This window comes from Mercenaria mercenaria, chromosome 19 (genome assembly GCF_021730395.1).
Source record: "Mercenaria mercenaria strain notata chromosome 19, MADL_Memer_1, whole genome shotgun sequence".
In the NCBI taxonomy this organism is placed as follows: Eukaryota; Metazoa; Mollusca; class Bivalvia; order Venerida; family Veneridae; genus Mercenaria; species Mercenaria mercenaria.
Window position 1 is genome coordinate 37392372 of NC_069379.1, and position 16325 is coordinate 37408696.

Below are 16325 nucleotides of genomic sequence, written 5' to 3' on the forward strand. Positions count from 1 at the left end.
ACCAGATGCACGGTATATAATCGCCAGATTTTCGCACACACAAAACATAACAACTTTTTGTGATATTTCAGCTATTGCACCACCATATGCACGGTATATAATCACGAAATTTTCGTTCACACAAAACATAACAACTTATTATTGTGATAACTCAGCTATTTCACCACCATATGCACGGTATATAACCATCAAATGTTCGTGCGCACAAAACATAACAACTTATTATTGTGATAATTCAGCTATTGCACACAACATAGAATTAGGAAGTTTTGACTTACCTCAAAATGTCAACTACCTATTGTACACAGTATAAGCACGTAATATTTTGAGATTATCTCAGAAATTGTCCTACCTACAGCATAAACATTATAACATATTTTGATAACTTCATAATTTGTTCTTGTCACTGCCAACACAATAACCACCTAAATTTTGAGACAGCTAAGACATGGTCCTACAGAAAGCACAAACACAATATATTTTGATACACTTCACAAAATGCACAACACGTTAAAGATATTTTTGACATATCGTTCTTTCCTCTACAAATTACACACAACAAGATAACTTGTCTATGAGATTCTTCGCAATTTGTTCATACCTATATCACACAACATAAAAACATGTTACTGAGTTAACCCAGATTTTGCCCTTACGTATTAAACACAGCATGATAACTTGTCTATGAGACTCCTCACAATTTGTTTATCACACAACATAAAAACATGTTACTGAGTCTACCCAGATTTTGTCCCTTACGTATTAATCACAACATGATAAACTATTCTTGTTGTGGTTACATTATGTTTAACCCTTAGCCTGCTCTGCCTTTGCGACCAGTGCAGACCAAGCTGAGCTGCATATCCGTGCAGGCTGAACTTGGTCTACAATGTTCGCTATTCAGTCAGTAAATATTCAGTGAACACCCCTCTAAATAATAAATGGCACTACCTAAACTGAATGATAGACCAGTCCATTCTAGAAATTGAGCAGGGTAAGGGTTATTGCATAAAACAGAATAACCTGTTTAAGACAACTCATTCTACAAGCAGTACAAACATTGTCATATATTTCTGAAACACCACAACAATTATTTAATCATTATTATAACCTACATTTGACATATTTCAGACTTTGTTCTAGTTATTTCTGCACTACTTATTGCACACAAAGATATGCCTATATTTCGTTCCATTTATGATTTATCACGTATACGCTGACTGTAACTTTCGATAATGTAGTCAAACGCACTCAAAGTTAAGAATGAATTACAACAAAATGCAACTTAATTTTAGAAAGTTTGTTTGTTTGTCTTAGGTTTAACGCCGTTTTTTAAAGTGTTTCAGTTATGTAACGGCGGGCAGTTAACCTAACCGGTCTTAATGGATTCTGTTTGACAACTTCTCCACATGAGTCAGAGGTGGAAGACGAATGTCAGACACAATGTCTTTTATCAAATCGTCACGGAGAACATACGCCCTGCCCGGGGATTGGGCGGGTGTCTTAGAAAGTGATTTTACGCTTAATATTATTGAAGTTGAAAAGTGAATGACTTACGAAATATATTTCCACTTACGCAATTCTGAGATCTTTTTCTAAAGACATTTTACTAGTTAGATATAAGTCTGTCTTTATTTTTAGTTAAGAGCCGGTTTGAAACTAAAAATTTAAGAAACTTAATAGTAAATATTTGTGTTCACTAAAATTAAATTTTAATACACCGCTTTTTTTCAGACCAGGTTCAGCAATAGACAAACCAACGGACCAACGAAAGAGGTTGGCGTCTCAGAACGGAAGTATATCAATAACTTCCGGTGGCATTCACAGCGCTTCCGGTGAATGGAAAACAAGTACAACCAGCGAAAAACGCATTCAGATACCTGACGTTAATCACGGCGGAAAACGAGTTTCAAACAAACAGACATCATCCGTGAAAGGACAAGTAACGTCAGGATTAAGCCTTATGCCAATAGTTAGTGGGACAGCTGGTTCTGGTGACTTAAATCAAGGATCTGCATCAATGCAACAACCCATCATTCACCAAAATGATATTAATGCAAAGCAGCTTAACGGACACTTTTCTCTGGACAATGTGCTGCATGATACATCAAAAAACAAACAAAATGTGAAACAAAATACATCTAGTGGTACAGTTGATATCATTGGGCACCGTAAACAGATTGGAAGTCTGCACCTGGAAGGTGCTGGAAGCCAAATGAGTAGTGGACCAGAAATCATGGTAGGCATGGGCAGCCATTTGATACAAGGAAGTGGAGGCATGACCAGTCACATAAGACAAGACTCTGCTTCCACAGGAGGCACTGACAGACGCATGACTCAAGGATCTGGCTCCAGTGTAGGCATGGACAGTCATATGACCAGTCTATCTGAGTCCACTGGCGGTATGGGTAGTCATATAAGGCAGCATACTGATTCCACGGGTATTGGTGCCATCCGAAGAATGCAAGGAACTGGCTCCATTTTAGGTATGGACAGTCACATGACCAGTCTATCTGATTCCACTGGCGGTGCGGATAGTCAGATAAGGCAGCACACTAGTTCCGCTGGAGGAGGTTTCATCCGGAACAGTCAGATAAGGCAGCATACTGATTCCGCAGGTACTGGTGCCATCCGGAAAACGCAAGGAACTGGTTCCATTTTAGGCATGGACAGTCACATGACCAGACTATTAGATCCAACCGGCGGTGTGGATAATCAGATAACGCAGCATACCAGTTCCGCTGGAGGAGGTTTAATCCGGAAGAAGCAAGGAACTGGCTCCATTTTAGGCATAAACAGTCACACGACCAGTCTATCTGATTCCACTGGCGGTGTGAATAGTCAGGTAAGGCAGCGTACTGATTCCGCAGGTATTGGTGCCATCCGGAAGACGCAAGGAACTGGATCTATTAAAAGTTCGGACAGTAACTTGTTTGGTGAAACTAGATTTACTGGGCATGCATTGAATGTAGGAACAGGGGACTCGTTGTCTTCCGGCATGACTCAAAACGCTCAAAGAACTTTCGACTCAGTAACGTCCGGAACAGGCGATATGAACACATTTGCTGATCGAGGAATGTCAATCCAATTACAAGGGGCACACAAGGAAATTGAAAGTTTTCTGTCAGGAATGTCTACTGACCAAATTGCAGGCTTAATTGACCGTGGCCAGATATCCCATGGAATGCGCGGAAAATTGGTAGGAAGCACTGATGGCCACATTTCTGTTGGAGCTGACGGTCAAATGGGCGTAGCTGATGGCATTTCAGCTAGTAAGATAAGCCGCAAGACAAGTATTAGAGGTCACGCTACGAGACATACTGGCGATCAAGTGCCAAATTCTGGAATTCAAACCCAGTTTAGAATAGAAGGGCAATCAATGATAGGTGGAATTCATTCACAGACAAGTCCGGGTCATGACAACATAGCTCTTGATGGTAGAGCTTCTGGTATTCTAGACTCAAGTGCAAGTGGTAAAAATGTACCTTCCGATTCAATTATTTCTTTTGGCTCTCCTGGGCAAGGAATAGGATCAGTTAGACGTACAGTAGACATACAAAACCAAGCTGACATAACTGGAGCCATTGGACCAGCTCCAAAACCAGAAAAGAAGTCTAGTATATCAATAGAAGGTGCTAGAATTTCAAAGAAAATACCAGGGTCAAATACTGGTAAAATGAAAGCAGCAACTAGATCTGGATTTGCTATATCCGGCGACCGAACTGTTTCTAATAACATGAACACCGGTACTAGACAATCGGATAAAAACATGCAACAAGCTGTCCAATCAACTTTTGCCAGCGATGGTATGGTGGTAGGTCAGTCTGGAAATGCAGAAAGTGTAGCTTCTGGTGGTATTGAAAGATCACTGGCATTTGGAAATGTGTTTACTGACTTGACAGTTGATGGTAGTCAGTCAAACACTATAACAGACAAAATTAACGCAGGTTTAGAAACAAATTTTGCTGCCCAAAATGTTGCATTTACAGACAAACAGAAGCCTGTTGAAACTGCTGGTACAAGTAATGTTGATATGAATATGCACTCAGTTGGGAAAATAATTGCAACGCAACCAGTCATTGGCCTAGTGCAATCAGGTAAAAGAGATATCCTATCAAGTGGAAAGAATGAGCCACCTCTTACAATTTCTTCTTTAAAACCAAACAGTAACATGCAGCGTATTTTCCTTGTAAGAGCAAGTAGACCGAATACAGTTCTTTTATCTAATTCTGCTGAAGGTTCAAATGGTGGAATGACAATATCAGAAAGTGTACAGCCCGATACTGGTATTGTTCGTACGTCTGCAGAAAAAGCGAGTTCCGCTACAGGTAAAACATTATTAAAAGAGAAAACAAAACTTATTGAGACAGGGAAGATATCTCCGAATAATGCTGCAATTAAGTTATCAACTAGCCAAAGACAAGATACAACATCTTCTGAACATTCCATTGTTCCTTCTGAGATAGGTGTGAACAGTCTGAATCCATCTCCTGAGTTAGACTTTGCTTTAGGCGGTCCAGGCGTTGATATGATCACATCGGAAGTAATTGATCCTTTAAGAACACAAATGGTACGTTCAGATGGTCTTATTGCTGGGGAACATAAACTTTTACCAAGTGGAAACACTGTTACCATTACAGAAAAGAACCTTGATGCTACGTCAGGTCATACGTCTACTAAAAGCGGAGGCGCTGTGATGAATGACGTAGATGCATTTAGAAATGAACTGGTAAAAAATTCCCTAATACAGGGTGGTGCATTACCAGCTAACCAGGCCGCACTCAAAACAAACGCACATACAGATGTTGCTGCTAGTCATGCAAGCACGGCACAAAGCGCCGGCTCAAGCAATATTGCTGGAACAAATCTTCTTGCATCAAATGAAATTGGCGGAAAAACAGGAGCTACAAGTTTGGACCAGACAGTTAACGAATTATTGATCGAAGCTCAAAGGATTTTAAGCAGTACAGCAGATATAACAAATGCACAAACAGCTACTGATACAGCTCCTGCAGGAAGTGTGGTCAAGGCAGCAGCTGCAAGTTCAAAAACACAAGACCATAGTCATGCAAAACCTGCTGCGTCTGCTACTGCAGTGCAGACAGGTACTTTAGGGCATGTAGACAAACAAAATACTATACCAGCACTATCACTTGAATATCTTCTAGGGGAACCTGCCAAAAGTTTGCATGGCACAGAAGGTACTCATGGACATCATGGACATGAATTGTCTGTAGGCAACACAAGAAGTGGTGGTTCTGCTGCAAAGGAACACACTATGTTATCAACTGCTGAATCCATGCGTAATTCGTCACCAGAGGGCCGCCATGATACAAGTGGTATTACAGGCGTAGGTACGGATGCTTCACAGCACTCCGCCGGATTTCATTCTAATGTTGTTTCTGCTGGCCATATGTCACATCTGACAGCTGATTCATCATCTGCGAGTAAAAGACACAATGTTGCACCCCTCTCAACAACAGGAGACAATACAAACAGAAGATCTTCCCTTAATATTGGACATATAAATAATGAACAGTTGGCATCACACACCAGTGCCCGTGGTGCAGATATTGGTGTTGATGCTCATGCTTCACTGTTGTCTAATTTAGACATCTTAGGACCCGAAACAGGAATTTTATTCAAGGGCACAGGTAGTCGGAGTGCATCAAATGTGAATCAAATTAACACAAAATCTGTACCTGGGACTGAATCAGTTGCAGGAATTCTATCTGATATAGGTATGGATACGGTATTTGCAAATACGCCAAGACCTGATCAAGGCGCGGCAAGCGTTGACCATTTAGGAGACGCTGGAGTTGCAAATGTAATTAGGCAAAACGCAGCAATCGGAACTGCAAGCAGTGGAGCAAGCCAGCTTTCTGGCAAAAATGATATAACAGGAGGTGGCTCAGACTTTGGTCGTGGTGCGTTAAAAAGCCAACAGTCCGTTCAATCCGGATCTAATAAAATTGAAAGTGTATTGACTGGTACAGCGACCTCTAATACACCTGGTGGCAGGTCAGCTAACACTGGTTCAAGTATAGATATCGGCGCTGATTCTCGGCTTGGTGGAAATGTAATTGATTTTAGTTCCAGTAGTTTAAGTAGTAAACAGTCATCAGCCGGTACAGGTTTAGCACAAAGTCAGGCATCTACAGATGTAACTGATATAAATCTTCTTTCAGCTAGTCAAACATTAAGACAAAGACATGGTATAATTCCCGATCATATCGTTGGCGTACGTGGTGATTTAGCTTTGACGCCATTCGGTAGTTCAAGTCTTGATTTGTCCACTGGAACTTCACCCATAGGAGCTTCAGGGAACGTCAATATAAAAGATACATTTTCTTCATCACATAAGCAAGTTGATCAGACAGTATCTAGCAGCTCGCGAAGACGAAGAATCATTGGTAGAAATAATAAAGTGGCAGACGTAGGACAAATTAGATCGATGCCATCCGCAGCAAGTGCAATGACAGATGGTGCCATCATTGAACAACAGGTAAATTCATTTAATCTTGACAACATACCCAGTAGTGCAGTGATTGGTGCAGGCGTACAAATGACAGCGGACGGAGGACTGACCGCGGGTTTCGGACCAAGAGGAAGAAACATGCCAGGAGAGAGAATTATAGGTGAGAGAAGGCTAACGTCTCGCGAAAACACACGAGCTGACGTTACAAGAGGCAGTATTGCTGAAAGAACTCCAGGATCACGAAGTGGAAGTTTAAGAATGGTAACAGACCCAAGGACAGGATTTCAAGCAAGGATACCAACAGGAGAGAGACGTTCAGGAAATATTAGAGATAGCAGCATGGAAAGGGCAAGTGTTCAAGATAGGCATTCTCATCGTTCTGACACTGCAGGTTCTGCAAGGCAACCAGTTTACTTTTTGGACATGAGCGGAAGTGCATCATCTGACACAAGGATGACTGATAGGACAAATGTAAGAGGGCTCCCATTGTCAGAAAGAGGCAGTAGCTCCTCTGAAAGACGGGTAATGGAATTGAGAGATCATAGAAGAAGACTTGATACAGCCGGTGCAGGATTTGAATCCAGAATCGGAGACTCTACATCTTTAGCCGATACTAGTATGAGGATAAGGGAAGGCGATTTAGGAATGGATTCAGGAAGGCGAACGGGTGCCAGTTGGGGAGGTGCGGGCTTTGATTTAATGAGGGGAAGCTCCGGATCTGCAGTCGATTCTGGCACAAGGTTAAGAGAAAACGATGTTAGAACGGATACTAGTAGACGATCAGGGGCTGAGCTGGGAGGTACAGGATTCGATGTAAGAATGGGAAGCTCTAGATCTATATCTGGTACTGGTGCAGTGTTTAGGGAAAATGGTTTAAGATTGGATTCTAGAAGACGAACAGGGGGTGATCGAGCAGGTACAGGATTTGCTACTATAATGCGAGGTGTAGGATCTTCATCAGATACTGGAATGGGGTTCAGGGAAGGCAGTGTCAACTCGGATTCAAGAAGACGAATGGGAAGTAGTCGGGGAGTTGCAGGATTTGATATGAGAATGGGAGGGTCAAGATCCACTGTCAGTACTGGTACTGGGTTTAGAGAAGGCGATTTTAGAGTGGATGCGGGTCGACGAACAGGTGGTGATCGGTCACGGGTACCATCCGATCTCAGAATGGAAGTTTCGAGATCTTCTGAAGGTACCGGTATTGGTTTTAGAGAAGGTGGGTTAAGTCGAGATTCTAGCAGACGAATAGAGGGAGAATTAAGGGGCGCAAGAAGGGGTGATATTGGACGGGATGGAAGGCGAAGGTCTTCTAGACATGAAGCAGTTTCGAGATCTTCTGACGGTACAAGTATTGGTTTTAGAGAAGGTGGGTTAAGTCGAGATTCTAGCAGACGAATAGAGGGAGAATTAAGAGCCGCAAGAAGGGGTGATATTGGACGGGATGGAAGGCGAAGGTCATTTAGACATGAAGTAGTGCCAGGTGGACGTATGAGTTCTTTACGAAGACCGGCAAGTCCGACAGGTGTACCATTAGGTGCACCAATGGCTTCCACAGGTGGTTCAATTGGTGGGGCAATGACTTCAGTAAGTGGTTTTCCACATGGAATGACGTCATTCGGTGGACCATTCATGGGCCCAGGATCAATCATGGGTAGTTCAGTTCCAATGAGTGGGCTACCCTTTGATGATGGATTTGGATCAATGAGTGTTGGTCCAGACTTTGGACCAAGCTTTGGACCTGTTATGGAACCGCCTGGAATGGGTCCTGATATTGGTATGCCGTTTTCACCTATGGAATTCGGTCCTCCTGGAATGTTATAAGTGGTGACAAAGTACAATGAAACTAAGCTTTTATGGTTCTTTTTCTAGAAACGTGAGCCAAAGACAAATCTATTTTTGCAAATTTGTGCTTAAACTATGGATATTACTGAATATCATGTTGCATCTCGAGAGGAAAATTTGAAAGTTTGTTGCTATTATATAACACCAGAATAGGAATCTTGAAAACAATTTTAATTGAAACTGAAATAAATTAGCTTTTTGGCATATCGATTATTGTATAATGATGTGTCTCGCAAGAGTCAATTGAATGTATGTAAATATTATATTTGGTAAAATAAACGATAATCTACACTGCAAAATATTAATTTTAAAACAAACTGTGCTGTTTATGATCAAATTACATTAAACGTTAGAAAGTTGCTGACTTCTCATAGGTATTTTGATATACAAAATGGTTGTTTAAAATCGAGGAGTGCTTGAGTGGTGCTTAAGACGCAGTGTAAAGCGTGACTCGTTGTTTGCGCATGCGTATTGTGACTATTGGGATACATTATACTTTATAAATGATTTCAAATTTAATGTAAGCGGCTCTGAAATAATCTAACTATGAGTTGAACACGTATGTATACATGGAACTATAGAAACAGCATTTCTTACGATTTATAGCCAATGAATGGAATGAATTGTGAGTAGTTGAACATTTAAATTATTGTGCCCTAAGGGTTGCTTCAGCATTTGTCATTGTAATAAATCATTAATAAATGTTTTAAAAAAATATTGTTGTGAAACTTTATATTAACTATCACAGTTTTAATACTTTCGGTTATAAAATCGTAGACAGATTATAAAAGAACAAATCGCTAAATCATGGCACGTGCAATTGAAACAACAAAATAACTGTGTGCAAAATTTCTTAAATCTGTTGATTTTGTTTTCGACGTTATTACCAACACAAGCTTACGCGTATTTAAGAGTCATCTTCTATTATGGCTTTAATTTATGGCACCTACATTGGTAGTTTCTGATGTTTACCATACACATGATTCAGATGCAAAATTAATGATACCACAGTATAGATATATATCTTTATTCGTTGTGAAAATGAAAATCGCTTCTGTTAACTTTTTTCAATCAAGTCGGCACATAAAAAATGATTAACCTTGACAAAACTGTCGAATGCATACATGAAAACTCAATAATTTATATTTAGCTGACAATGATAAATATGATGTATCAAAAACAAGGTTATGATCTAATAAAAAGCGGACTTCGTTTTATGAAAACATGTGGGACGCTAAGCTAATTAGAGGTCAATGAATTTTGTGAATTTATAGCATCAAAGTTTAAACAGTAGTCCAGTAGCAAGTTTAACCCTTATATGCTCCCGCTACTTAAGATGAAACCATGTGCTGTTTGAATGGTAACGAGGAAAATGATTACGGCAGTAGAAAATCATACCTGCTAAGGACTGTCTCAATAACGCTAGGTCACAAGAGCAGAATACAGAGTTCTATTTTACTCCACAGACAAAAGTTGCAGAAAACTACGCGTAAAGTGTTAGTAGCAATTTTTAAGGCAGCGACTGAAATATGGGTGGACAACTACTTCTTTGTTACCCATGTGTTTGGTAGAGCCTTTTGAAAAGTTTAAAAGGATACATCGATAGGTCTGTTTAACGCAGGTGGTTGACGAAAGTCCTCACACAGAATTAATAGAATAGCCTAATTCCAAACAGGCCAAGATAAGTGTAAAATTTATGTTACAAGCATTCGATTTGGGTCAATACAGGAAACAGAATCACTAACAACTAAACATTAGTTCTCGAGTAAGATGCGCGTACTGTTATTACGAGCATCATTCTGAATAAGGGAAATACTACCAATGTTAAAGCAGTTGGTTTTCCCTTTCTTCTAACTTTCATTCTTTCATACCAGGATCTAAAGTAATAACATCGAGTTCGATGATTCCCAATTTGTTTGAAATTCCTTAACTTAATAATAACTAGTAAAATAACTTTTTTTATTACAAACGGTATGTCTGATCAAGAAAAAGCATGCCAAATAATCATAATGCATGGCATTGAGCGTGTAGTTCAGCTGACGGATTAGTTACTCCAGTAACTACTAATCATACTTTCCAGATAGAAGAGTTGAACAGTTAATAATAGGGTTGACTGGTTCCCGGCTTGTAATGGTCGTGCAGAATGAGCAGGGCAAAAGCTGTTTTCAGGACTCAGTCTGTGATTGGTCAGTTATAATGATATAAGCGTGACAGCCTACCATACCATAGAGTGTTTGAGCTGAACTCGAGTTTAAGAGTTACCTAAATCGTTTATTAATTATCACAAATATAGACATGTTTCTAAAGTTTTTGTTAACTAAAACACCAAACATTGGACTTTCTTCTTAAAACATCATTTGAAAAGAGTTCTCTGTCATTTCTTTATTTTATTTTTTATTTATTGTTTTCTATTTTTTTTTTTTTTTCTGTTTTTTTATTTTTATTCTTTTTTTTATTTTTTACTTTTAACAATTGTAAGTTCTCAACATAAAGCTGGCGATAAAATATTTTGTAACGAAGGACTCCCCTTTAACGAATTTGAAGAGGAGTGTCCATTTCATACATGTGTAGTGCCTGATTATGAGCTTCATTTATTGCCTGGCTTACAGAATCAGTCTGGTCTCAGATCCCGATTTTATAACATCGGACACATAAACCCAGGATTTTGGACCCAGAATTCCTAAACGTATATGAAACTGCACAATAATGTTCAATCGAAACCTTTTCTGCAACATACTGGCAAATTTAAGCGAAAGCTTGATACATGTAAATGATATAGCCATATAAGGTAAGAAAAGTGTTTAAAAAATAAATTTCCCAAAACATTTGTCTAAAGAACAGTCATGTATCATTGCTTGAACAATAGACGCAACGTTTTGAGAATACGTGCATTTTAATTGATTGTATGGACTCCACTGCACAGCGCATCACATGTTTTACTATTTACGCTCAATCATTGATAAGAGTTTTTTTTGTTTTGTTTTTTTTTGAAACAGCTTTTATCGACAATATTTTAACACAATACAGGCATTTATCATAAGATACTAAACACTTATTAATTTATACGCCTTATTCAAGTTCAAACATGAAAATTCTGAGTTCTGTTCAAAAGCAAGGGAATTGCTGTCTCATGTGAGTACAGAATAGGCAACTTCCTGGCCAATGGGCACGAATTGTGTTTGGGCTATTGAGCATTGTGTTTCATACAAAGCAGTCAGTTTCACAATCTAAATATCATACGTTTAGACATTGCTAAAGTCTATAACTTTGTTTGCGTAATATTGTTAATTGCATCGATTTAATGCTATTAAATTGCCATTAAAGTTTCACTGGAATCGTTTGTTTGTTTTGGGTTTAACGACGTTTTTCAACGGTATTTCAGTTAAGTAACAGCAGGCAGTTAACCTAACTAGTGTTCCTGGATTCTGTACCAGTACAAGCCTGTTCTCCGCAAGTAACTTCCCCACATGAATCAGAGGTGGAGGACGAATGATTTCAGACACAATGTCTTTTATCAAATCGTCACGGAGAACATATGCCTCGCCCGGGGCTCGAACTCACGAACCCGAGATCCGTAGATCTGCGCTCTCCCTATTGAGCTAAGCGGGCGGATCACACTGGAATCGTAACAAATCTACGCTACGATAGGGCTTTGAGCAGGGTTTGCGCGGCGATTTCTAGCAAGATACAGATTGAACAGAATAAAATTTAATATGCAGGTTTATTTTGATAATTCATGTATATACTTCAATTTAACGCGCAGAATACTTTAAGCAATTTCTGTAATATTGCGAGCGATATTTCAAGCTCTGATTGCTTCTAAATAGACAAATTCCCCACCATGATGTATTGTGACTGACACTAAATGGCTATCCCACCGGTAAGCCAACGCTCTCATTTCTGAGTTGGTATGAGGAACAATGCTATTGCTATTAAAATCTCGATACTGTTTACATCGGTCATCAATATATTACAAGACTCAACAAGTCATCGAATACAGTTATGGCTACAACACTGTTATTCAACTATATCATTCAATCTGACTAAAGTACATCTCCTATTACGCTACGCATAGGATCTGAGAACGACCTATTCATAGCCTCGTTCTGACGACCCTTTCGCTAGCCAATCAGAGCTTAACTTACAAAATTTAGCAAATCTACCTGTAGCCTTGACTTTTGATATTTACAATTCTTATGTCGGAATGTGTCAGATAGCCGGTTATCTCAGTCGGTAGGCCACTTGCTTAGTAATCGAGGGGTCCCGAGTTCGAGCCCTGGAATAACTGCACATTTTTCTTACTCTTTGACATTCTAACAAGTCGTTTCATTGGTTAAAATAAAAATAGCAATACTGGAAATCCAAAATATACAGAAGACGTATGTAAATGGGTCGTTCTCAGATCTTCGTTTAGAAGATCAAGTACTTCAGTCAGATTGCTATATCATTTGTACACATTATATGAGCCGTGTCATGGGAAAACCAACATAGTGGGTATGCGACCAGCATGGATCCAGACCAGCCTGCGCATCCGCGCAGTCTGGTCAGGATCCATGCTGTTCGCTAATAGTTTCTCCAATTCCAATAGGCTTTAAAAGCGAATAGCATGGAGCCTGACCAGACTGCGCGGATGCGCAGGCTGGTCTGGATCCATGCTGGTCGCATACCCACTATGTTGGTTTTCTCATGGCACGGCTCAATTATATAATTCGAAACTAAAATATTAAAATCAGTTTCTCTTCAATTACATACGAATTGCAGGCACAATTTTCTGTTAAAATATGAAAATTTTCCGACCGCTAGTCATAAATTGTACTTGGGCTGTTGTGCATTGTGTCACATAGAAAAGCGTCTGTTTCGTCATCTGAATATGACTACTATGTAGTCAATACACTGTGTTGTAACATTGACTGTAGTATCATGCTAATTGCATCAAAATAACGCTATTAAAAAAAAAGTTCCATCCAAGAATTACTGAAATTGAAACAAAGGGACACCCGATAGAGCGTCGAAAAGACATTGGGTGGCGATACGGCGTGATATAAAGCTTTTTATTGAATGTTTTACTAATTAGCAGTTTTATTGTTTTTAATGATTGATGTTCTATGTACAGATTCAAAGTGGAATATACTGAAGTAGATTCTGGTCAATCGCGAGAGATTTTGTCAAGCTCTAATTGAAGCAGATTCTGATCAATTGCGAGATATTTTGTCAAGCTCTAAATGAAGTTGATTCTGATCAATCGCGAGAGATTTTGTCAAGCTCTAAATGAAGTTGATTCTGATCAATCGCGAGAGATTTTGTCAAGCTCTAATTGAAGTAGATTCTGATCAATCGCGAGAGATTTTGTCAAGCTCTAATTGAAGTAGATTCTGATCAATCGCGAGAGATTTTGTCAAGCTCTAATTGAAGTAGATTCTGATCAATCGCGAGAGATTTTTGTCAAGCTCTAATTGAAGTAGATTCTGATCAATCGCGAGAGATTTTTGTCAAGCTCTAATTGAAGTAGATTCTGATCAATAGCGAGAGATTTTGTCAAGCTCTAATTGAAGTTGATTCTGATCAATTGCGAGAGATTTTGTCAAGCATTTGTATTCATTTTAATAATCCTTACATTGTGTTTAACGCACAATATATTTTGAGCAGTTTCAGTAAAATCACGAATTTTCAATCCTGGGCGCTTCAAAATAGATAAGTTTCTTGATCCATCGTCGCCTTTGTTGGACCCATAATATGGCACAGTGTTCCTCACGCGCCATAATCATAATGGTCCCGGTTTACCGGAACAACCGCACGTCATGTTGCAACGTCAATATGGCGGATGAATGGTGGTGATCGATTCTCAAATGATTTTGGTATTGTTGATGAAAAAAGTAATACAAATGATACCTATAAATTTATGGAAAGAATGAAAAATAAAAAAAAAGTATCATGATGAATATGAAAGGAATGCATGAAACAGAAAGGTCGATAAACGGCCGCCATAAACGGCTAGTGTGTGTCCTTTAGCCATATTTGATTAGCTAGTTTCATAGTGGACCCCGAGCTAAAGACCTCGGCATTTATGACGCTAGATGTGCCCTTTATGACAAGAAGGTACAACCAGGCCGTATATTAACCTCTTGATAAGCAGATTGACTGGTTTTGACAATTCGTGTAATATGTATAGACTCGAAGCGGAATATATAGAAGGAGATTCTGATCAGTCGCGAGAGATTTGGTCAAGCTCTGAAGGCTCTGACAGAGGCAAATTTTCGGACCCAGTGTCCCTTGAATTGCGGAGGGATAATGATGCATAGTAACTGATATAAAAGGGCAATTTCATTAATCTGGATATCATTGTAAAGCCAACGCCATTGTTATATGTAAATTGATTTTCGGAGTAAATCTAATGGAATCACTATTCTGGTTTAAACTGAAATAAGCTGACATTTAGTTAGTCGTCGAAAACAGTTTAGGGTTGAGTCTTTTGTAAGAGACAGTACTTATATGTATTCAATCACAAGCAAATTGCATGCTCCAGTTTCTTATAAAACAGTAACATTTCCTGGCAGATGGCCATGAATTGCTCTCGGGCAATTGTGCATTTTTGTAATTCCATGAAAAGGAGTCGGTTTCACATTCTGAATGTCAAATCCATCGCAAAAGTTGTTTTTTCCATGTACATGTACATTGTATGATAGAAAAAAGTATATATCATCTTCCGGTATATTTTTGTAAGCGACTAAAATCATGAAAAATGATCGTCTAGAAGATAAGTGCATTTATCACCGAAACTACAATAATGAAATCATTATTGTTATTTTAACATTACCAAACGTCTTGAAAGTCCACCGTTTACTGAATTAAGAGTTAATGAATACCATAAACAAGAAATGTCTTTAAAAAGACAAACGGCGTAGAGGTAATAATGTTTGGCGCGTGAAAAATTCAGAATTAAACAGGATGTACAGACAGAAAATATCTGGATATGCATATACGAACACATTATTCATTTGCAAATATTTCAACTAAGCAGCAAATTTAAATGATCAAGAGGTATCCTTTCAGTGATAGAAGGTCAAAATGATTTGACGTCCTGGGCTGATTCTGAAATAACTTCGTGTTGGGTCAGAATCCCCAATAAGTAACCCACTAGCACAATATGTCGACCAGCGTACAATTAGTTGGACTGGAAAAGGCTAAAGCAGTTGACATGGAAATAAAACTCTAGCTTTTAAATCACTAGTAGTGACCCCCATAACTCTAATTACTTGACTAAGTTCTCAGTTTAAAAAAAAAAAAAAAACCTTAAAGCAAAAAATCAAACATTTGCAGATTGGGATACTGTATACCTTTAATAAATGTTGAAATCTTTTTTATTTGGGTAAAGTAATAGGTAAATACTTACATAATATATGATGGGATAGTGATTTTTAAATTTAATTTGCACATTGTTGTTGCGGTTTGCATAGTCATTATTTTCATGAAATTAAAAAAAATTCAGCTGACCTACTGGCCTCCATTGGTGTTGTTATTGTTTTTGTCTGCACTTGCCAGAGCGAGGCTCCAGTGGGGAAATACCTCTGGTGTCAAATTATGTAGGGAATAACTCAGTTTCGTGAAATAATAACAAAGAATTGTTAAATTTTCTGCTTTATTTTCACGAAGAACATGAATTTGCCGTGTGTGCGAAACCGCGTACAGTCCGACACCGGGTACACTGACTCTACAGTTGCAACCAGCCACAACTCATTCGTCCATAAGCGAGGTACGCAACGGGGGAAGAAGTTTACTTTCGATTTCTCTAGCGGTGATAAATTACTAAAAACTTTAAATAAGAATATATCATTTTAGTTTAGGGTAACAAAACTACTAAATATGTTCCATTTAATATGTGCCTTCTGACAATCAATGTCATTTAAGACTTAATTAATGGTTTATCTTCTCAGCGCGCACCTGTTCCGTGTCCCGATTACTACAGAATCTAGGTCAAATACCATGTTATTCAGCTAACGCCGAA

The 16325-nt window shown here is 38.8% G+C and overlaps 1 protein-coding gene across 1 annotated transcript in view; it reads left to right on the forward strand.

The window, feature by feature from the left end:
• The window catches only part of LOC123542238 (uncharacterized), a 28402-nt gene extending 19718 nt beyond the window's left edge, over positions 1-8684 (forward strand). Inside the window, exon 6 of the mRNA XM_045327955.2 lies at positions 1735-8684. Within this exon, the coding sequence (XP_045183890.2) occupies positions 1735-8302 (6568 nt within the window). The 3' untranslated portion in view covers positions 8303-8684. The remainder of the gene's footprint in view (positions 1-1734) is intronic.
• The last annotated feature ends 7641 nt before the right edge of the window (positions 8685-16325 follow it).